Raw genomic sequence first — 24,016 nt, forward strand, 5'->3', positions numbered from 1 at the left:
TCAATGGACCACATTATCGGCCCTTTTTTCTTCGAGGAAGAGACTGTAAATTGTAACAATTATCAGGTAAATGGTAAGGAGTGCTACAGACATTCCTTTTGCCAGAACTTACTAGGTTAGGCATGCTTAATGAGGCTCACATGCAACAGGATGGAGCACCGCCGCACTATGCCCTTCAAGTTCGACAGTTTCTTAACGAGGAATTTAAGGAGAAATAGATTGGCCGAAGACGACCCATACCTTTGCCTGCAAGATCACCAGATTTATAGCCTTCTGATTACTGGCTGTGGGGAAAAGTGAAGACCAAGGTGTATTCGCAGATGCCAGCTAATCTGCATGATCTCAAGAACAAAATAACTAATGTGATTTTGAACATTCCAGACAAGCACCGCCAACACGCAATTCTTGGTTTCCCAAAAAGACTGCAAGAGTGTTTGGACGTGTATGGTGCAAAATTGGAGGATTGGCGGTGAACCTTACCTAGCTGAAACAAAACTTTGAACCTTTCTGTAAGTACACCAAAAAGTATTTGTTAAAACATTACGTATTTTGCAAGTTACTTTCTTGCAGGACTTTATGGACTCCCTGTACAATGTTAAATTTCTAATGTACTCGCTACCAATTGTGTTTTAAATATTACTTTCGAAAGTCTAATGTAAGTTGCATACATAGCTTATATCAAAACATCCCAAACATGCACGTAGTATTGGTTTAACTCCTCTCAGCAAAACTGTTGGTTTATAGATCAAGAACAGGATGAATATCAATATGAAGATCATCGAAAGATGGAGCACCAATAGGTTGATAGAAACTGTTTGGAGGATGAAAGGATTATTAGTAGGCTTTTGTGTCTACGGAACTAATCTGAAACGTTACCAACGATTATTTATTTGCAATGTAGCGAGTAACTACAACTCTACACATTATTTATACACTTGTTGATTTTTTCTTAAATGACTAATAGTAATGTAGTTAAGACGTATGATTCTCAATCATATCAACTCTGATAGTACAATTTACCGATTATTTCTATTAACTTACGAGAGAAGAAATATGTCCCCTCTTGTTCAGTGGTACCAAATATAGCTGGAACTTGATTATAATTCCCAGACATCATTATATTTATTGGATCTTCTTCTAAAAATTTTAATGACCCAGCCCTTTGCACAACTACCATTCTTCCTTCCATAGACGTCTTGGACTGAGCATATCGTGCATTCTAAACACAGGGAATGAAACAAAAATTAAATAATTCTAAAGTTACAGTTTTAATATTTAGCACAAAAGTATTAAACATGAATTTAAGTAATTAGCAAGAAATCCTGGTGTTAAAAATTATAATGTTTTAGTGTTTGCTCTGCATCTCACATGTTTCTTTCATATGTTTAATTCGTGTACATGAATGAGATTATGTATAGAGAAACATAAGAAATTTGTCCATTCACGATCCCTTCTGCACAGATATCCTATTTGTTGCAAGGAAAACATTATATTCGCTATATTGAAAAGATTCATAACCATCATTATAGGTGTTCTGCCAACAGATTTGCAGATCATTTCCTGCGACTGAAGAGATTCTATGCTCCACGATCTTCAGTTAATTTCTTGGTCTTCAAGTACGATTTTTCCGTTTTTGTGCCGTCCATCAACTGTAGTCTTTTTCGTACCCTCCTAATCTTTCCTGCCACCATATCCTCTGCCACGTTCTTCAATGGTACGTTTTCTTCTCAACCAATGTCAAAGTCAGTTTCCATTTCTTTTTTTTAATAAATATATACATAATATATTAATATAATATTCTTTTTCTCAGCACCATTTCTAACACCCTCACATTTGTTCTTCTCGAATAAACTAATTGTTTCCATTTTTCTACACACTCATGTTTCGAAAGCTTCCAGTCTTTCTTCATCGCTTCTGAGTAATGACTATATTTCTACGTCATAATAATATACTACTCACGAAGCAATTTATGAATGTTTTTCTCAACTTTTTATACAAGGACCCGCAAAATGGACTTTTCTTCCTCCTAAATGCTTCTGTAGCCATCTTGCTTTTATTTTAGCTTGCTCTTTATATCACTTCCAATAATACTACCTAGATCCATACAGAAAATATGTTTCTCTATGTTCATCAGTTTAGAAGAAACACAGGTATATAATAAACTATAAATCCCATTACAGTGCCTTATTCGGGTTGAAATATAGGATGGTATTTGGATGAATAGGACTAAGCTTCTTTGCACCTAAAGATCTTCTTATACTAAATTTCGCATTTTATGCAGAACTTCCTATCCTTTTTAGTATACATAAATGTGAAATCTATTGAAATTGGGAGGAAATACTACAACTCTAGGAAAAATTGAATTAGGATAGTTAGCAAGTGGAACGAAGTTCCAAGGCGATAAATGGTATATATCGGTCTTGGATAAGAGTAGGATAAACAGGATTGTGAGATAGCAGATTTTGAAATAAACATAGCAAGCGTGAATAGAAAATATTTCAAGATATTTCAGGACGTATTTGAAAAAGAAAAAGTTGATCCGAAATCAGGAATAGAAAGACAAGTACATCAATTGAAGACAATCACATCAAGACATCAAGACAAGTTCATTATGAAGTACATCAATTGAATTCATTAAGGACGGAGGGGAGAAATGATAAATAACTAAATGTTAAGACACTGCAAAGAGATTAATGACACAGGAAAGCGACTTACATCTTTGAAGACCATAATACAGTTGGATGAAGAATTAAACCCAAGAAGATGTGAAGATTAATATCTATTACTCTCGTGTCTTTTGAGGCAAGAATTATGTTTCGTTACAGAACTTAAAGACTGTGTGGAAGAGCAAGAAAGGAAGTTTTAGAAGAATACTTTAGATCCAAAAGAGTACGTGTTATTGGTTGGTTAAGAATAATCAGCGTCATATTTTTACAATAAGGTAAGAATGTATAAAAAAGATAGATCAAAGGGAAATTCAAAGAAAAAAGTCCCAAATTTTAGGGGCAAAGATTCTTAAAATTTGGGACTTCTATTCTTTGAATTTCCCTTTGTTCTATTTTACTCCTACGAAAGCGTTTTATAGGTCAATGAACATACATTCTTAATTTATTGTAAAAAGAAAGTCGCTGATTATTGAGAAGCCGTATATAACTCAACTAAAGAGTGGCAGAATAATGGTGGAAACAATAAAGGAAATAACAATAAGAAGAGAAGTTTCAAGTACGGTAAAAGGATTGGATGTATACAGTTTGCAGATGTGGTATTTGTTGCAAATCAGAAATGATAATTATTGCGGTGTTAGAAAACGTGAAGAAAAGTGGTGATAAAGATGGGAAGAAATTATATGATACTTTGAAAAAGTAATAATGACTGGAACAAGGAGTGTTTTTAATTAGATATAGAGTAGGAGAAGATTAAGTAAAACAGATGACAAGTTGGCGGCAGTTAATTAGTATTATTAGTGAGGTGTAAATGTGAATCAACAGCAAGAATTGTAATGGCCAAACAACAATATAAGTAGAAGAAGAGTGAATTTGGAGAATCTTTTATTAAAATTTTACGTGAAGGACTAATCAAATTACTCATATAATGCATGTACTTTGCTACAAATAATAATAATAATAATAATAATAATAATAATAATAATAATAATAATAATAATAATAATAATAATAATAATATGATCAACTTGCTAAACCGATGGAAAATAATTATATATGTACATACTTTTGAAATATTTTAGTAAAGTAGAACAGATTTATTTTCAAACATCGCAAAACAAATCTATTTTTCAAAACATATATCCAACCAAACAAGCTACAGTTGCAGAATGATCTGAGGCCTTTCTATTCACCACTAGTTGGGGTCTCTTTCGTATTCTTTATATCTCAAATATAATTCATTTTTTGTGTTCTCAAATTATGTGATAAATACTGATTATGGATCTACTGTTTTATTTGAAAGATTTATTCAGAAACCAATGTATAATGGCAACAAATTGATTCGATGCATTATTAACAACATCAAAGTATACAGCAAAATGAAAAGTCTCACTTAATATAGTTCATAATTCAATTTAAGCGATGATGCAAATATATTACCATAAGGTATTCTATTTTGTAGAAAACGTTTAAACTAATTACTAAACACTGTAAAAGTGCTATTTATATTGATTACGCAAATTTTACACCACAGTTAATAACGATATAGTAGCTGAAAGAAAACTTTCTCGTAATAGCCTTTAACTACTCAAAAGCTTACAGGACTATATATGAAGATGACTTTAAACACATGTGGGAAATGAAAAGAAACGCGAACTTAAAAAGGTTTGTTATTTAATTCAACAATGACATAATAAGTTGAAGTGTGTTATGCATTTACTACTTCGGAAGTAATTTATTAATTTCTCTTTCTAACTCGATAATAATCGAATGTACTTGCCACATAATTATCCAATCCATAAAGCAAATCTTCTAGTGCAGCCTCTTTGAAACACAATATCATATTCTTCATGTCTTGATTACCACACCCTACAGCATCTGCTAAGTCCCTCACAGAATCTTCCGACCCTGTAGCCATGTAAGGACCGAAAAATGTTCCACTCTCACATATAACACGGTGAAATAATCCTTCAATAGAATTGCCAAGAAATTTTTAGTAACTAATACCACATTTAAGTCTCATGTATAGATTATTTTATCTTAAAAATAACAAAACATAAACATAAGTATTTAACAATAATATCAAATCCTATTAGATACCTATAGCTACCTGTCGTGGCTGAGTCTTAATTGAGAACCTGGATTAAAAGAGTGGAAACAAAGGTATTACCATCCCTCTTTCGTTGTATTTATCAGCTGCTGTTATGCAAACCTGTAATCAATAATGTAATGTCAGTTGTATGGGGGTACTGCTCTCTTTGAAAATTGGAGAACTTTACTTACATTTTGACCCCGGATAATTCTTCCCTAAAGCGAAAATCGGGAAACGGATTCAAACGTAATTATATCCGCTGAAGTTGTATCTCTGGACAAACTTTGGTTGTTGTAAATAACTTCTTTCTATAGACACACACGCGCAGGCACAATCGTTATGCAATTATTATTATTAAAGAAACAAATAAATAAGAAACTATAAATAAATATATAGATTGCTTATGTCAAAAATGCATTATCTTCTCAGAAAGATTCTTATTTTTAGGTTATTTATTAACTTAAGGTATTTTAAAGTTTTTTCGACACATAATTTCTGAACATGCTTAGCACGCAAGATAAAGGAACACAGAAGGAATGGAAAGCAATATTTGACCACTTGCATCTGGTGTAAATGTCCCAGGTTAGATTCCCCATAATATTGCCTCCTATTTATTAAAACTGTTCATAGGTATTTTCACGATTCTTTTGCTTCTTCCTACAATAGGGTGACCAGAAAGTCCGTTTACCCATGCTGCATCATGTGACTTGCTAATCCAAGTCCTGCAGAGAACTTTCCGTTCGGATTTCAGGGTGAACCACTGCATCACTGGGCAGTGGCATCACTGACCCACTAACTTCTGCACACGTTTCCTTTCGCGTTGATGGACGACTGCAGAGTGACAAGAAATAACCCGTACGAATGTTTGTTACCATACATGTATTAAACTGAAAGCATTTAGCAAAACAACACGAAATACCAATTTCATGGGTATTCAGGAACAATATGATCAGCCGGTTTTGAAGTGGTCGCTCTTAACGGCGATAAAGAAGTCCAAACGTGTTTTGAAATGTTGGCCGATGGGCCGCAAGTCCTCGGGTGACAATCGGTTCCACTCACGACGCAGAGGTTGTTTCAGCGACCCCAAACTGTTGTGGCATCTAGGGCATACCCTGGCCTCCAAAATCGACCATTCACTGTAGTCCATGTTCTTAGAATTCGGAGAGTATTGCGTCTATTACTCAGACGAGATGAAGCCTGAAAAATTGGTTCTGCACCAGTCTTGCGGTCGTTTTGCCCTGTTGGCCGGAGTACAGTTATGTTGGAAAGTCCATTGCGTATCGCCGAAGTACCGCTTGACCTACGGAAGTACCACGGTCTTTTGAATGTGGCGGTGGTACACCTCGTGGTTGATCTTTACGTCTTGGTCCACGAACACCAGAGGGTCTCTGCCGTTTGCGCAAATTCTGCTCCAGACCAATTCGACTGCGGATTTTGCACGTGCTTCACAATGAACAGCTTGTCGTCGGTGAAGAGAATCCATTCCCATCGCTGATCTGTGACCCGGCGCTTGAGAATGTGGTATCGTTCGATACGCATGTGCTTGTTTTCGTCCGTGAGAAGCTGAAATTTTCGCAGTTTGTACACCTTGATGTTGAGCTCCGTTTTAGCCATTAGTTGCTTTGCCGTTAGTTGCCGTTAGTTGCCATTAGTTGCCGTTTTAGCCTGCTTTGTCAGGAGTTCCCCAGGGCTCAAATCTCGGACCGCTTTTGTTTCTCTTAGCAGTGAATGATTTGCCGACTAGCATTAAACATGCTAACTGTCTTCTATTTGCAGACGACCTCAAAATATATATTAAGGTAGATTCAATTGATGATTGCGAGAAAGTACAACAAGACTTAACTAACATTATGGAATGGTGTAATAAAAATAAATTTAAAATGAATGTAAATAAATGTAACTTCCTACGTTTTACACGTAAGAATAGTTATGTAGACTATACTTATTCGATTGATGGGACAAAATTAAGCTCTCCCAAGTATATCAAAGATCTTGGAATTTTCTTTGATCAAAATTTAACCTTTAAACATCATATGGAAACAGTAACGAGCAAGGCTTATAGAAACCTTGGTTTTATCATGAGGCTAGGTAAAGAGTTTCGTAATGATTTAACTTTAATGAAATTGTATTTCACTTACGTTCGGTCAAAGTTAGAATATGCTACTGTTGTGTGGACACCAAATATGCAAAAATACTGTGATATGATTGAGGGAATACAGAAAAAATTCCTAAGACTTCTAACGTACAGGAAAACTGGGCTTTACCCGAAATATGAATCTTACAGAGAGTTACTGGAAAATTATCAACTACCCACTTTATACGAAAGAAGAAGATATAATGATCTAATATTTTTATATAAATTAATACATGATAAAATTGACTCTATTGAGCTGCGTTCGTTACTTTGTTTTCAAGTCCCATCAACCAGAACGAGGATAGGAAACACATCTACGTTTTATCAAAGAAAGGCAAGAACAAATATCCTTCGGAAATCTCCTATATGGAGGATAAGCACTCTCCACAATGAAGTCGAAAAAGACTTCAATATTGACATATTTAGCATGTCGGAAAGTGTGTACAAAAGAACAATTAAACAGGCATGTTTTGAAAACGGCATATAAGGAGCTCATATGCTAAAGACAATATGAATGTGTGTGTGTTTTTTTAAATTGTCTATTTTGTAATGTGTATTTCTTTTAATTATTTGTATATCTCATTGTTTTGTATTAATATGTAATTCGTTGTCAAAGGCAACACAATAATTGGGCCTAGAGCCTGTTGTGTTGTGCTTGAACTAAAATAAAATAAAATAAAAATAAAATAAAGTTTCACCAATTTGTTGTTGATCCCGGTATCACTTCGATTTTTCTCATGGAAATCCTGGGCTTTCGTTGCATTTGCTTTCTGATGAACTTCGGTTCTTGGACGGGTTGATGGTGTGCTTTAATCCTCTTGCGGGACGATCACTTTCACTATCGAGCTTCTCAAAGCGCCGAATTGTATCTGAGGCTGTCGTTTTTGGAACACGAAACACACGAACAATTTCACATTGACACTTTTCTTGATGAAACAGTTCCAACATTGCCCTGCGTTTGGTTGGTATTGTACAATAAAAAAAGAAATTCCTCGTTTTGAAGCCGAAAAAGCTTGTACAAATACACAAATATCCAACAAAACAACACTTATTTGGCTACAAGACACTACATTACTAACAGGATACGCGAAAGTTTGTTCGGGTTATCTCTTGTCACCCTGTAGAACGCTAGACATCTCAGACGAAAACTTTTATTTCCCATGTGATCAAAATCTGACGACGTGATGGCTTTTACCGAACCGTTGACGAAATCTATCCACCCCTTCTAACATATTTTCGCTGTTGTGCTTTCCTTCATAGACCCGCACATGTGCCACTTAGGGCTCCTATAAAACAAAAGCACTGGTATCTACCATTGTTACTCACCAAACACGAAAAGGAAAAAGAGTGAGCTGGTCAACGTATAAATTTTATTCTTCTCAAACCGTAGGCACTCGCGTAGAAGCTACGCGTCAACCACGTGGTAATTCGCATGAGGATGAATTGACGTGTTGCCATAACATTGATCAGAATGAAAGGTTCAAATCTTAAATATCTCAACATCTTAATTATATACGCATTTAATTCGGGTGTAAAGGCACTTTCTAGTCGTCTTGTACACATTCTGTTTATTGTTCGTTTGTTATTCAAATGTTTGATCATAGTCTACTTTGCCTGTACGTCAAAATCGTAAAGCGTTAAACAAAAATGTAAATTAATATTGTGAAAATATTTACAATACAAACATACTTGTTTCTAGTTTTCCATTAGTGGATTAGGTTCGGTTCAAGTTCAGTTTCTCTTTTGACAACGCGACTATGTGATACGTAGGCCTGCCGATTCACGCGAGATCCGAGCCACATGCACTCAAAATCAGTCCCGGGTCTTCTCTGCCAAATACATATACACTAACCATGATAGCCACGAGTGAACTTCTAATTTTTTATATTCTCTTACAGTGATAAGAGCAATTAGCTGGTCACTCTATTATTTCTGTACTACACTAATAACTCGAACTTCCTAATAACCTTCAATAAGTAGGATAAAACTGGCTGGTTCTCGGCACAAAGTAACTGACATGTAGATTACTGTGACAATAAGTAAGTCTACTAAAAGTAATTACATTTCTTAAGCGGTAAAAATATATAGAAGGTTTATCCTAGCTACAAATTACCCTTTATATAATTTATCTCAGTAGTAGCGGCTCCATTGCCTGTTTTAGATCATGTCTGTTCTATCAATGTATATATTGCTGTTACTACAAGAATTCCTTTCACCATTACTTTCATTTACACTAACTAGGGATGTACTTGAAAGTGTGTGTGATGTATATATTTCCTGAAAGCTTGGGTCAAAGTAAGATCAAAACCGGTTACCAAAATTGGGGAGGTCTCATGCATTCCGCTTGGAGGCAACACTTTACTCATTTTCATTAAAATATTTAAGCATGTCCATAAAGTCCGCTGCAACCCCGAAAAATCAAACGATGAGACATATACTATGTGATCAAAAGTATCCCGACACCTGGCTGAAAATGACTCAAAAGTTCGTGGCGCCCTCCATCGGTACTGCAGGAATTCAATATGGTGTTGGCTCACCCTTAGCCTTGATGACAGCTTCCACTCTCGCAGGCATAGTTTCAATCAGGGGCTGGAAGGTTTGTTGGGGAATGGCAGACCATTCTTCACGGAGTATTGAACTGAGAAGAGGTATCGATGTAGATCGGTGAGGCCTGGCACGAAGTCGGCGTTCCAAAACATCCCAAAGGTGTTCCATAGGATTCAAGTCAGGACTCTGTGCAGTCCAGTCCATTACAGATATGTTACGGTCGTGTAACCACTCCGCCACATGCCGTGCAGTAGAAACAGGTGCTCGATCTTGTTGAAAGATGCAATCGCCATCCCCAAATTGCTTTTTAAGGGTGGAAAGCACAAAGGTGCTTAAAACATCAATGTAGGCCTGCGCTGTGAGAGTACCACGGAAAACAATGAGAAGTGCAAGCCACCTCCAAGAAAAACACCCCCACACCATACCACCGCCACCTGCGAATTTTACTGTTAGCACTACACACGCGGACAGACGCAAAATTGCATTGACGTTCACCGGGTATTCGTCATAGCCACAACCTGCCATCGGATCGCCACGATGCACCTAATTTGAAAGCGTATGGTTTTGGGGGTGTCCGGGTACTTTTGATCACATAGTGTATATGGAAACAGAAAAATCAGGTTTTTCGTAAAACCTTCAGATTTTCTGCTATGATAATGGTGATTAATTGATGACAAGAGTAAATGTAATTTGAGATACAAAATAAAAGATATTTATGAAGATAAATTCTACGTTTTAATGAAAGAAATACAGGTATGCAATACTAAGTGCAAACACGTAATTTACCATCTTATGTGTATATTGTTACGTATTCATATACAAGGTGTTCCGAGAAAAACCGACAAACTTTGCATATGTGTTCAGAACCTCAATACGAGAAAAAATCTGCAACTTTGATCCATAGCTACAGAAATGGAGTTAGTAAAAGGGCATGAGGAATGACCAATTCCAGTAATCTATATATATAAAATTGAGAATCACTATGTTTGTGAATCTAAATTTCCTGAACCTTCCCACCGATCTCTATCAAATTTGTAACATGGATGAGGTTAGGAATGCGCACGAGACGAGTCGAGACAGGATTTTCCTGACAAAATTCGAGTCGACACACGGCTCTTCCAATAGTGAAATATACATTTTTCGAGTCGAGACATCACTTTTGCAGCAAATTTTTGAGACGAGACAGCCACAAATCTTGTCTCGTGCGCAATCCTAGATGAGGTTCGAGGCGTGGCTGGTTTTAGGCTATTCACCTTGATTATAGAAGTAAGGGAGAAGGGTAAAAAATAAATAAAACTTAATAGCTCCTGAACCTCTTGACCGATCTTGATCAAATTTTCAACATAGATGAGGTGCATCCCTGGGATAGTTTTTATGATTTAAATTTGACGGAGCGGGGAGAAGGAGGGGGAGATATATAAAAATCAATTAATATAAGACTGAAAGTGACTATGTTTGTAACTTAAAAATTCTTGAAGTGTCAGACCGATCTCAATAAAATTGTTAAAATACATGAGGTTCGGATCTGGAAATATTTTTGTAACTTGACTTTAACAGTAGATCCTAGGGGAGTCGGAGGGGAGGGGGACGTATAAATAAAAATTACTAAAACCTAATAACTCTTGAACCACCCAACATACCGCGATCAAATTTTCAACATATATTAGGATCGAGCCCTGGGTGTTTTGTTTTTTACCGTTCACTTTGACGAACCAACCTAGGGGAGGAGAGGGGGGATATATGTAAAAAAAACTGACTGGCTTTGTGACTTCATCCGTCTTGAACCACCCGGCCGATATCAATCAAATTTTCAACATACATGATTTATGGGCAGGGATTGCTTTAGAATATTCACTTTGATGCAACGTAGGGGACCGGGGGGGGGAGAAATTTAAAAATGATCAAAAATGATCGATATTAATGTTGAATCAATAGCTTTCGGGGTCGATGAGAGAAAGAGTGACACTTCTGACGCTGTTTCAATCCAAGTTCAGCCCTGATAGTTGGGAAGGAGGAGGTTACAACGTAGGGGAGGAGGATAAACATTTAAAAATGATCGAAAATGACTAATATTAGTGTCGGATCCATAGTTTTAGGAGTAGCTGAGATTAAGAGTGACAATTCTGATGCCGTGTGAAACAGCACGGAGGACGGGGAGGGGGAGTTATATATATAATGATCGAAAATGACCAGTATTAATGTCTAATTCACAGTTTTTGGATGGATGAACATCCAGATGAACAGTGATATTTCCGATCAGGATAAATGAGAATCAGCCCCGCCACTTGGGGGAGGGGGAGAAAGAGATATATAAAAATGATGGAAAATGACAGCTATCAGTGTCGAATTTATAGTTTTCTGTGTCCTTTATATGAACAGTGATACTTTCGACCCCGTTTAAATTCAAATTGAACCCCGCAACTTGGGGAAGGGGGAGGAAGAGATATTTAAAAGAATCGAAAATGGCCTATAGTAGTGCTGAACCCACATTTTTGGGGGTCGCTGAGATGAACGGTGACACTTCCGATGCCATGGCCTGCAACTTGGGGGGGGGGCGTATATAAATGGTTGAAAATGAACGATATTAGTGTTGAATATAAAGTTCTTGGGGTCGCCGAGATGAACCATGACACTTCTGGTACTGTTTAAATCCAAATTCAACCCTGCATTTTGGGGGAAGGGGTTAGGGAAATACATAAAACCGATCAAAAATAACCCATTATTAGTATCGAATCCAGAGTTTTCTGGTTCGCTGAGATGACCTGTGCCACCTCCGATCCCGTTTAAAACCAAATTCAGCACCGCAACTTGGGAGAGGGGGAGATTATAAAATGATTGAAAATGACCAATATTGGTGTTGAATCCATGGTTTTCGGGTTCAGCGAGATGATCAATGATCTTTCCGATGTCATTTAAATCGATACCATTAAAAACGTAAACAACATATTTCACAGGTACTAAACACATGAGATACGGAGTTGTGCATTTAAATTTTCATTTCAATCCAGCGAAGCGGGTAATATATGTTAGTTACTACCTAGGTATGATCTCTTTCCATAATTAAGTGTTTCCGAACAGTTTTTCTTGTATTGAGATTGTGAATACTGATGACAAATTTGTCAGTTTATCCTCGGAATACCCTGCATGTTAACTTTTAAATTTGTTTAAGAAAAATTATAAACGCCAAAGATAGTTTGGAAAGATTTTCCCGTATCTATGTTGTGGAATCCTCTTTTAGGAGGAACTAACAGTAATCTCTCTGGGGGGAGGGACTGTGGGTTGTAATACTGCTACTTAGAGCTACTTTAAAGAGCTCCAAACTCTATAATGGGTTTTATTTACATATAAAATAAGAACGTTTTCTCTTCTGGGGGGAGGGGCGATCGCCTCGAAGCCCCCCCTGGATCCGCCCCTGCATTATGCAATATATGTGAATACAGTTACTTTGATGCACGGGCGACCATTTCCCATGTCAGCCATTTCCCTTTATAATGTTTTTCATCTGGAAAATGTTCTTATGAAACCACTCACCCTGTTCATTGCTTATAGCAGCAAATTTTTCAAAGAAATAACTGAAATGGTAATGCAGACAGTGAATGAATTTTAAAATACATATTTCATCCTTGTGCATCGCAATTTTTCAAGAAGATTCCGTATCAGCATTTTATAGTCTTTTCTTACAAGTAAACCTATCGATGTTGAAATCTAGTTTCTTGATTAAACTTAGCAGAGAAGTGTGGAAGTTTAAGAAACGAGGGTAAGGAACATTTAAAGTGCTTCCTCCCATAAAGACGGCTCCAGTAGCCAAACACCTGATTGATCAGAATAAGCCATAAAATGTGTTTCGAGTATGAAAATTTCATTTTATTTGTAAAACACGTAAAGGGATGAAATACAAAAACACATTAACCGACACCCTGAGGAAGTAGCCATCTACTTGAGGGTATTTATTTGCTTATCGTGGCCGCCATATTGAAGTCGGCCATCTTGTATCTCGCTCGACTTTTTTAAACAGGAAGAGGGTCCTGTAATATATCAAAATGGGCTAGAATTTTACGAGAAATAAAATGGTGAAGTCTATGTTTCCAAAGTTTATATTTCTAAGGCATAATGAAATGCACATTAATATGAATTCATTAGCTCAAAGATTTCTTAATAACTGTATCTTTATGAAAAGGATTCAAGTCAGGAAAACCTAATGTACGCTAGTACCAACATCGTAGGTATCTGCTTTGAAAAGTATAATCAGCTTGAAATCGTTATCGACTGCAGACAAAACGAAATGGTAATGAGACGATCCCATACTTTAAGGAACTGACGGAAGATGGATGACATATTTTCCATTGGATTATTCGAGTTAGAAGATAAACCCTGATAAGCAGCGACCTATTATTGCGTTGAATTTGACTTTAATGTCCCTTTCAGCAGCGAGACTATATGAGACGGGACCTAATAATTAACGTGAAATCCAAAACACGAGCTCCCGCCGGATGTGTTAGGGCTATGCAAAACATTTCCTCGAGAGAATATGTATTTTATACCAGAAGTTGTGAACGAAAAACTAAAAAAAAAAAAAAAAAAGAAACTACTGCAACATTAAATTCAGAAAATACTTGCTTATGTCCGGAAACTTAATACAAACTATTCATTCACTTGTTACGGAGAGGTCATACCCTCCCTTGTGAAGTCATGGATGTATTGCAATGTGTACATATATTCCAATATGTTGTTTACTTGACAATCAAGCGTAGCTGAACCATCTTAACGGTACCATACCACTTGGCCAGATGCCTCGCAACCGCCGAGGGCTCTGCGATCAGAATGGCAGGTATTAATTACATGTCTTAGGAGTAAAATTTAGTCACAGGGACCACGCCACACTTGTTTGCTCTGGGGTTTAACATGCTGTTAAAAAGGCACTGGATAGTTGATTAGAATGGAATGAGTAGGGAGTTAATTGGGACGTCAGCATCGAGACTATAATTATGTCCCCGTCACGATTTACTCGGTTGCTCAGGACTGCAAAAGTAAAAGGAAAACAGGCTAAAACGAATAGGGTTCAAATGAGCAAATGCGCTGCTAAAGGAAAAGTAGAAAAAACAAAAGTAGAAGATGAAGAAATAAATAAGATGAAATATATAAAAACAACATATAGAAAACATTAAAATCTGAGAGAAAATATAAAAATTTAGCAGTAATAAAACAGTCACAACAAACTAAAACTACGCAGAGAACGTGAGCAACCGCACAATTAGAAAAGAAATTAAGTACCCGGCTAACAACATCACTATCATCCCCCAAGGCACGGGTAAACGTTCTCTGAGATCTGAGTATTCAGGACATTCAACAAGAATGTGCTAAATACTCGGCGGAACAATACACTCTTCACAATACGGACGGTTCAAGTGAGTTGATTAGACTGGAGAGTAGAGTAGACAGCACTAGCGAGGGGCCGCCTTAGGCGCGGGGTCCGATTGGGAGCAATCGGTCCAATTGGCTAAAGGCCGGCCCTGTAGCTAGTTAGGACTCGATAGCATAACTGTTGTTGAATTCGTTTAGTGAATTATATGATGAAATATATTTTTTTTTCTGTCAATTCTAGTACACACGAGACAAATCATTACCTCATTTACATCATTACCTCAACACAAATATATGTCACTGAAATATATTGAGCCTAAAATGTCCTAGATGACAATTTACCTTTAGCTAATGGACTGACCATCATAAGGCTTACTAAAATTGATCCAGCACTGAGTCCAAATAAGGTTACTTGTCCAGGATCACCTCCAAAATTCTCTATGTTCCTCTGAACCCATTCCAAAGCAAACACAATATCAAGTGCTCCTGCGTTTCCTGGAATTTCATCAGTTTGAGTTGAGAGAAAGCCTGTTGAATAAACAGAAATGTGAAACACTATAAAGGAAAAACATATCTTTAATATTCAGTGTAAAGTGGAATCTTTCAATCTCGCATTTTAATATAATTGCGTTTTGGATAGCACTAATTCAGATCACATGTTCACAACTATTAACAAACATCAAAATCAAAGAACAATGTGTTGAATAATTGAAGTTAAAGAGATTTTATTTCTAAAATTGTAATAATTGAATTGAAAAAAAAAATAAAATGAATGTGAAAGAATTAAAAGACAAAATTAAAAGTTAAGTAATTGCAGAATTAGGTTAAGGAAATAAATTTCAAAATTGTGTTATTCCAGTATTGTTGTGGTTATGTCAGTTGTAAATGCAGACGTGTGAATGTGCAATGTTTTGATTACATAGAATAACAAAGATGAAATGCTGTGTCAGAAATGTTGTGAGAGTAAGTTGTAATGTTTATGTTATTATTTGTCAATTGTTAACATCGACACAAATTTTAGGCTGTGACAAAATTGTCAGATTACGGAGATAGACGTCTGGAGATTTTGTCTACTTGATGATCATTGCAGAAATGTAAATTTCGGCAATGAGATAGCAAACACGTGGAGCAACGTGAAGCAAGGTGGCAGTTTGGAGAGTAACAGGTTTGACATAAATACTCTATGAAGATGAGATCGTGATCATTCGACGGAGAGAGGTCTCAGACGATCACTCAACGGAGAAGAGACTCTCAGTTTAGTCATTTGACATTTTATAATTCTACGAGATTTACTTTGAGACTATTCTTTAGCTATGGTGAGTTAGTCTGTAATACCAGTCTTAGAATTGTTCGACTTTGGAATATCTCAGCAGCATAGTTGGAGTTTCGTTGGAGTTTACTCTGCTGCACCTTAGCTTCCTAACGACATCATTATCTATCCTGAAGGTATGTGTTTGCTATTCGTTTTCCGTCATCAAGTGGAGAAAATAGTCAGACTCCGTAGATTGTGATCTGGTAATGTTTGTCCATTCTTCACACAACAAAGTACACTTGAACCTTACAAATAATTATTGAAAATACAAAGATTTTAAACTTCACTTGTCATGTGTTTACTTTTTAGAAATAGTAATTGTACGTTCCCGGACATTACAGAAAATGTTCAGAGGACAATATTCCTGTGTCTCTGATCTACGCACTTGCTATTAAAGGTACACAGAGGGGGGTTGACAAATGTTTTATAAAGTATACACGCTCAGAACATGCAAATACAACCAAATGTAACAATTGGATAAATAACAAGGACATAAGGGTCATGAATTTAAGCAATGGACTCTGTGTACATAGCATTGGTACTCAAATTGAAAGCTATGATGAAATTAATCGCTCACACGTTATGTTTAAGTACATAGTTCTGTTACATATAAAAATGAAGTCTCCGGATAATATAATTGGTAAATTGCTTTTAAATTAATGGTTCAGCATATAGTTTAAATCAGGTTTTCTCAACCTATGGGTCGCAATCTCTGGGGGTCGCGAAGTTAAGCGGAAGAGATAAATATAATCAGCATCTAATAACGGAAATACTTTTAAATATAAATATGACGCACATTATGAAGTCATTTAATATACTCAATAACATTGTTAACAACTGTCCAAGGTTTTAAATCAAAATTAGAAATCACTTTATTATTTTTTTTTCATATGACCCAAAATTTAGGGAGTTATGAAGTTTTGAAATTTTCAAACGGCCTTCATTTTAAAACAGTATGAAGGATCGGATTCAATATTTGTAATACGAAAGAATTGACCAAATTTGGTTTCAATCCATTCGCTTTTAGGGAAGTTATTGTATCCATTATATACTATTATAGAAATAGACAAATATCGTGAGATCTCCGTAATAGGTACATTAATAATTCCACACATGCTTATTACAAACTAGAAATTATAAGGGGATTGCTGACAAGTAGATATGATAAAATGTGGGTCGTGATAGGAATAAGGTTGAGAATTACTGGTTTAAATTAATGAAATGGAAAATGTTAAATAGTATGTAATTTTTTCTGCTAATAGCACTATTGATAAATTCAAAGGTAAATAATTAAAAAAAACTGAAGGGGATTTTATATATATCTAGGGCGATAATGCAGAGTTCATTCGCGGCTCATTCCGAGAAATAATGCATATTCCTGTTATGAAATTAATATGCGAAAGTCTAAATATGTTAATGTATAGCCTACCAGTAACTCAAACTCATAAACTAAACTGGGTCAAATGGTCATTAGTGTAAGAGGAAGAATACACACACACACACATATATATATATATATATATATATATATATATATATATATATATTCGTATTAATTGAAAAACACGAGTTTTTTTTACTACATCACAAAGACGCCCTAGTTAAACTTTAAAATATGATCTGATTACAATTTAACACTATCAGCATAACGTTATTAAAAACAAAGGAAAATTATAAAATATGTTTTTATAACGATATGAAACGGTGAACGAAAAGAAAAGGAATATTCAGAAGTTACTTCACAAAAATGCCCAGAAATAAACCTGATTTGTGCCACAAATCTCTTATTTTGTCGACAAAATTTCGCTGTTTTGTACTGGGAAACGCTCCTTATATATCATACTCATTATTCAGTTACTCATCTTTTTATATTATATAACCAAGAACAAAGCTAGATTTTCTATTGAACTAACTTTTGCTTGAGCATAGGTATCTGTTAGGACGTTGTAAAATTTTTAAGATTACATGCAACGCAGTCTTATTTGGTTATCAAAATTAATTCTTTATTCCTAATTTTTTATTAGGAAATAAACCATATCGACTAACTTAAATATAATCAATTTATGTATGATTCCAAACAATAATCTTACCTAAAAGCCCAAGTCGATACTGAGGAACAACCAGTACTACATCGCGATCAAGAAGATACCCCGGTTGGTGCCAAACTGATGACCCAATTACAAATGCTCCACCATGAATAAAAACCATAACGGGTAATTGTGAAGTCCCGTTGATCTAAGGGAAATATAAGACAAAAATATATAAGTCATAAGTGCACGAATATGAAGGCATTGAGGAATATCGTTATACAATACATTGTTAACTTCGAACAAAATTATCACTTTAGAATATATATCTGTAGAGCGTTTGTCAATAATATTTGAAAGTCCCTACACACCAACTACTATAGAGGAACTCAAATGGAAGTGTCTTAAAGGGCACGCTATTGTTAGTTTGAAGGTTATTAAACAAAGTCATAAGTGTGTTGGAAATATTGTCGGTGTGGTGCGCACCAAAATAATCTACTGAATAGCGCACGCATTTATGATACAACGGGTCTCTGCCCTGCAGGCAAAGGGAGATGAATAATTAGTAAAACTGAGTTATTGTAAAAGAACCTGTGGATTGCTCACCTGAGAGAGACATCAGAATCTTGAGAAAACTCACGAACACGATGTTGTTCACCAAATTCATATCACCTGGATTCGAACCACGTACGTCTCACACTAGAGATGAATGCTACATTATTGCTCGACCGTGTCCTCTGATAATACCTGTTTGTGATATGTCATGACGAGTAATAACAAAATATTTTGTTCCAATGAGTGAAGCATTAGGCTGTAAGAGAAATCAATCTACACGGACGAGACTTAACAGGCTGAGCTCTTCAAGCGTTTTCTTTTATGATTTTTTTTTCCTTTGTGAACCCATTTTGTAAAACACAAAATGCAATACTATCACGATATAATATTTTGAAATGTACCACCATATGCCAAACATTAACGTTCAAAGCTGACAAGAAAAAAATAACCTTATGTTCGTATGCTTAGAACAATATTTTGTGTGAGGTTATTAAAACTAAAAAAAATGAAGTTCCAAAGTAATCTTAGATGTAATACATAATGGATTTCTGTCAATACCAATTTTTCTAACTCTCAAAAATCCCGGGCAATAGGTATTTCAAGACGATTGGAAGCACGAGTCTGGCCTAAATAATGTAAATCCAAAAGAAAATTACGTAGGTCCATGTATGAAATTATATTATTATGGTGCCTAGTTTTGGGAACCGGCGCCTATGTCTCAAGAAAAATTTTCGAGCACTTCTCTTGTTTCTTATGCTCTCTCGGCAGACTAACCGTGTGTCTACTTCTACTCGCTGCAGCTTTATTTATCTCCAAAGCACCGCGTTGACCACGAAAGCATTTCCCTTGTAGAAATATAGTAACAACGTAAAGGTCTATATAATACGATACGATAAGAATAGTTGCACCAATGATGTGGTTGACCAATTGGTAATATGTATAGTAAATAGAAGAAAAATGTAAGGACGTAAAAGGACATGAATATTTTAAAGGCATTGAGAGCTTTTTGATGAAGAAAGTGCTTATTTTGTAGAAGTAGTATAATAGCATGAAGATTCACTACGAATCTACAAAATAAAGAAAATATATAACGTGGTAGCTTAGATATTTTCAATCTGAGCGTGATTGAATTTGAACTAATACAGTAATTAGTCTCCTAATGTTTTGATGTAATACAATAAAAAAGTAATCCTGCATATATGCACTGGTATCTAAAATATCTGTAATGATAGAACATCACAAATAACCTTCAATGTATTTTAAAATATGAGAATAGATCTTATTAACACCTTACGTTTATATACAGTGTTAATTTGACTTATTTTTCCACTTTTCCTTTCACTATTCCACTAAATTTATTTATAGTTTAGAGTAAGAAACTGCAATGTGAAAATGATTCCTTCAACCTTTCAATATGTGTCAGAGAGGTTTACCGAGTAACACCTGACGCCAGAACGCCTGTTTCTGATGCCGTGATGTAACCTGCTCATTTTTGCATTGTTTGAAGCGTTGTATTTCCGTAACAAAGAAACAGTTTCTGAGATTTTAATGCGTGGTATTAAGGGCGCCCATGTTGTGGTTTCCAAAAGGACGCAAGTATAAGCGACATTTCAAACGTAGTCTCAAATTTTACGGTAACTATTCTAAAAAACCTATTGGGTTTTCGATCTTCCGAAGTACAATTTCCTCTAAAGGAAGAGGAAAGCACACCTTGAGCCCTGATGGGCGTCCTTGTGTGGTATATTGAAGACTAGTTCTACAATTTGAAGTCTTTAAATTACAATCTTCGGTCAGAAAGGAAATGACATTCTATAAATTACACTTCCGGAATTGACCTCATTTCTGAACTGAAAGCGCATATATGCATACAAGCCTATAGTGAATCACTATTCACAGAACGCTACTTCCTTTTATTTGTATGGGACAAAAATCTATACTGGAATGCCAATAGATGCTTGGTGAGATTTGGTTTTTGCTTTATTTTATTGATTTTCTTTGTTTTATTGATTTTATTGATTTTATTGATTCGAATACTCTTATCCATATTTTACCACCCTAATAAACATACGAATGGCATGAGAGTGCATTCTGAAAAGGATTTACGTATAAACAAGTTTAAAGTTTTTGTTAATCTATACGTCAATCTAATGTCGAAGAGACAAACGAATAAAAAATCAACTATATTACATGAATCAAGCACTATCAAGATATTGCAAGATAGTTGAAAATAACTATAAGAGTGTTCTGTCGTAATGAAAGATTGAACTTTTGTGACAGTGGCATTGTTAAAACTTAAAGTGCTAATTCTGTACCTTTGTGTATGATCACGTGTAACTTTAACAAAGATGACTGATTTTGAGTATTTATTTTCATGCTTAAAATAGTAGACATGGGCGGCGATTCAGGGGGTGAAAGGGGGCAGTTAGTTTCATTTGGAAACGTAAAGTTTTTGTATCTTATAACTGGTTCATAGAAAAAATGGAGCTATACAATATTTGCCTTGCGTGAGCACCTATTGGTTGTCTTCTTGTGAAGTTAAAAAAGCTACAGGAATTGGGTTTTAATTGCCACGCAAAATTGCCCAAAAATTAACAGATTCTAGTGCAACAATTCCAGCGCACTTTCGTTTCTTCTTACAACGGCGGCTCGATATATTTGTCAACAGCTTTGAAACTAATTGAGAGAACATTTTGAAGAAAAAAGAAGCTTTCACAAGTTATTCTTTAATTGCACAGAAGTCGACGGTTGCTAAAATTTCTTTTCTTCTTTCTAAGAATAAGAAATATTGATTAAAAAGAGCATAATAAGAGACAACCTCTACCTTTCCCATTGTTTTGCAGTGTAATATACAATTAAGTGGTGTATTTATGAGTGTACGTGTATATATGCAATTAAATTTAGTGAATTCAACATAATTCTAGGTCTGAGAATTATTTTGTATAACTGGAGCGTGGAGTGATTCTAAATATTGTTGTGGTTGATGTGTTCCAAGAAAGTGAAAACTGTACCTAATGGCAACGAACATGTTTCGGGAAGCTGCAAACGTAAATATTTCTTTAAATGTCGTAGCATATGCTTGTAGTATTTACTGTCCTTCTAAGAGTAATAACGTACATTTAATGGCATGTGTGGAATTAAAAATGTTAGTTGTTCATTAATCTCCAGTTTCAATACAACTTTTGCAAAACAAGTTTCATTATGCATTACTAGGATTAATATTATCCTTTCTATTTATCTGTTATACAAATTTGTTATTAAATAATCTGATCATACAATTTTCCAAGCAGAATTTTAAGATATTCTTCAGGAACGAATAAAATCTCTTCTTACACTTTCGTAGGGCTAGTACCTACTTGCGTTGTTCTTGTCAATTTACTTAATAAAATATGAAATACGATGTACGCTATTTTAACAGAAAAAGATAGTATCCTATTAATTATACAACCTTTCGTCAAACAAAATATTAGAAACAACCAGGGAAGCTAACATTGATATACAAATATTCAGATTATCTCTTGTCCCCCACTTTTAACGTCCAATCGCCGCCACTGATAGTAGACCCATATTTTTGGTTGATGTGGTGTAAATTAAGTCACTCTATCATGAAATCTAAGGAGATAGATCGTGACACTCCATTACATATGATTAGTAAGTTTCACTGCAGAGATATCCGACCTATTTGTGTGCCTGCTCGGATATAATCATCATCATCATATGCATTATACCATTATTGACAGGTCACTTGCTGCAACTTAGAAGCTTCCATTCGCCACGGTCTTCCCTAACCTCTTCGTCTTCACGTACTACTCTTCTGTTTCAAAACACGGTGTTCGTGCGTTTCCTCGGGGTTCTCCCGTTTCCTCCCACTTTCTTCATTCCACCATTTCATGCGTTTCTCATTATCACCGTCTCCTTTAGCCTACTCGGCATAATCGTGGGATGTAAAACTCAAAGATTTCATTTCATTTTCTTCTGCTTTAATATCGCCAATTACATGTAGTCACCCTCCTCCTCTCTTTCCTGCAATACCCTCTCATACGTCCGTCATGATAGCCTAGCTAATGTCCCAACCATTTTCTCTTCCTCTTCTTAATAATGTCTAAAATTGTTTTTTACTCCCCATCATTTCTAAGTGCTTCTCATTCGTTTTCCTCTCAACCCAGTTAATTTACTCCATTCTTCTCCACACCCACATTTCGAAAACGTCCAGTCGTTTTTCGTTGTTCTTGAGTAATGTTCATGTTTCTGACTCATACAGTACAATACTCACACGAATGATATTTTGAGTCTTTTTCTCAACTCTTTGTCCAGGGTCCCATAAAATAGCATTTTATTCCTCTTAAAGAGGTTATCATCATTAATATTACTGTCTAGGTATCGAATACTAATCACTTGTTCCATTTTTTCCTCTCCTATTTCTATATTTCACACGATTTCGTTCCAATCACCATGGCTTTTGTGTTCTTAACATTTATTTTCATCTCATATTCTTCAAAGTCCTTCCTCAAGTTTTCTAACATCTTATTTATTTTATCTTCAAATTCGGCAGTAAGCACCGTATCATCTGCAAATCATATACCTAACCATCAACCTCATACTGAAATGGTGCCTTTATTTTGTAGGCTCTTTTTCACTATCTCTTCTAGATAGATATTAAATAATGTACGCAAGACACAGCATCCCTGTAGAACTCCCCTTCCAATTGCACTCCTCTCTTCATTTCAACACCTATTCTAACACTTACTTTTTGATTTCATATATCAGTTTCGTTTTTTTCTTAGATTTTCCATTCCATCTCAACCTTAATATAACTTCAAACAACAATTCCCAATTCAAGTGGTGAAAAAGCCTTTTCTAGATCAATAAATACCACAGACAAGTATAATTGTGACATAAATTCCGCACCCATTTTCATTAATTTCTTTATTTTAAAGAGTATACTTTAGCGATGTTTTCATGTAAATTTTATCAGGTTCTTGCGATAATCTTTGGAGTTAGTCTATGAAACTTCTCAAACGCTGATAGTGTTAACATTATAATTAGCCAACTGCATGTTTACGCATACCTTCAATACAAAAAAACTGACTTTTATTATTCTCATGTTGTATGAAAGAATATTTCTGTGGTGAACCCACGTAATTTTCATCAAGAATTAATGATAGTCTTCGGACTAACATCCTATATCTTGCCTATATCTGACTTTCATACCGTAGCTGTCTTTGTATTCACTTACGTACATCTAATAATGTAACTCGTAGAAAGATTTGAAAAGAGGAAAAACTACTCACTCTCGCATGTTTCGTAACTGATTTCGCTCATAGGAAA

At 35.5% G+C, this 24,016-nt stretch overlaps 1 protein-coding gene across 1 annotated transcript in view; it reads right to left on the minus strand.

Moving 5' to 3' along the window:
- The window catches only part of LOC145691941 (liver carboxylesterase 1F-like), a 117,469-nt gene that overhangs the window by 57,837 nt on the left and 35,616 nt on the right, over positions 1 to 24,016 (minus strand). The window contains exons 3-6 of the mRNA XM_081767243.1: positions 18,200 to 18,344; positions 15,140 to 15,325; positions 4,444 to 4,631; positions 1,042 to 1,219 (exon numbers count right to left, since the gene is read on the minus strand). Coding sequence (XP_081623369.1) covers positions 1,042 to 1,219; positions 4,444 to 4,631; positions 15,140 to 15,325; positions 18,200 to 18,344 — 697 coding nt within the window. The remainder of the gene's footprint in view (positions 1 to 1,041; positions 1,220 to 4,443; positions 4,632 to 15,139; positions 15,326 to 18,199; positions 18,345 to 24,016) is intronic.

Source organism: Thermobia domestica, chromosome 8 (assembly GCF_964235325.1).
Source record: "Thermobia domestica chromosome 8, izTheDome1.hap1.1, whole genome shotgun sequence".
Taxonomy (NCBI): domain Eukaryota; kingdom Metazoa; phylum Arthropoda; class Insecta; order Zygentoma; family Lepismatidae; genus Thermobia; species Thermobia domestica.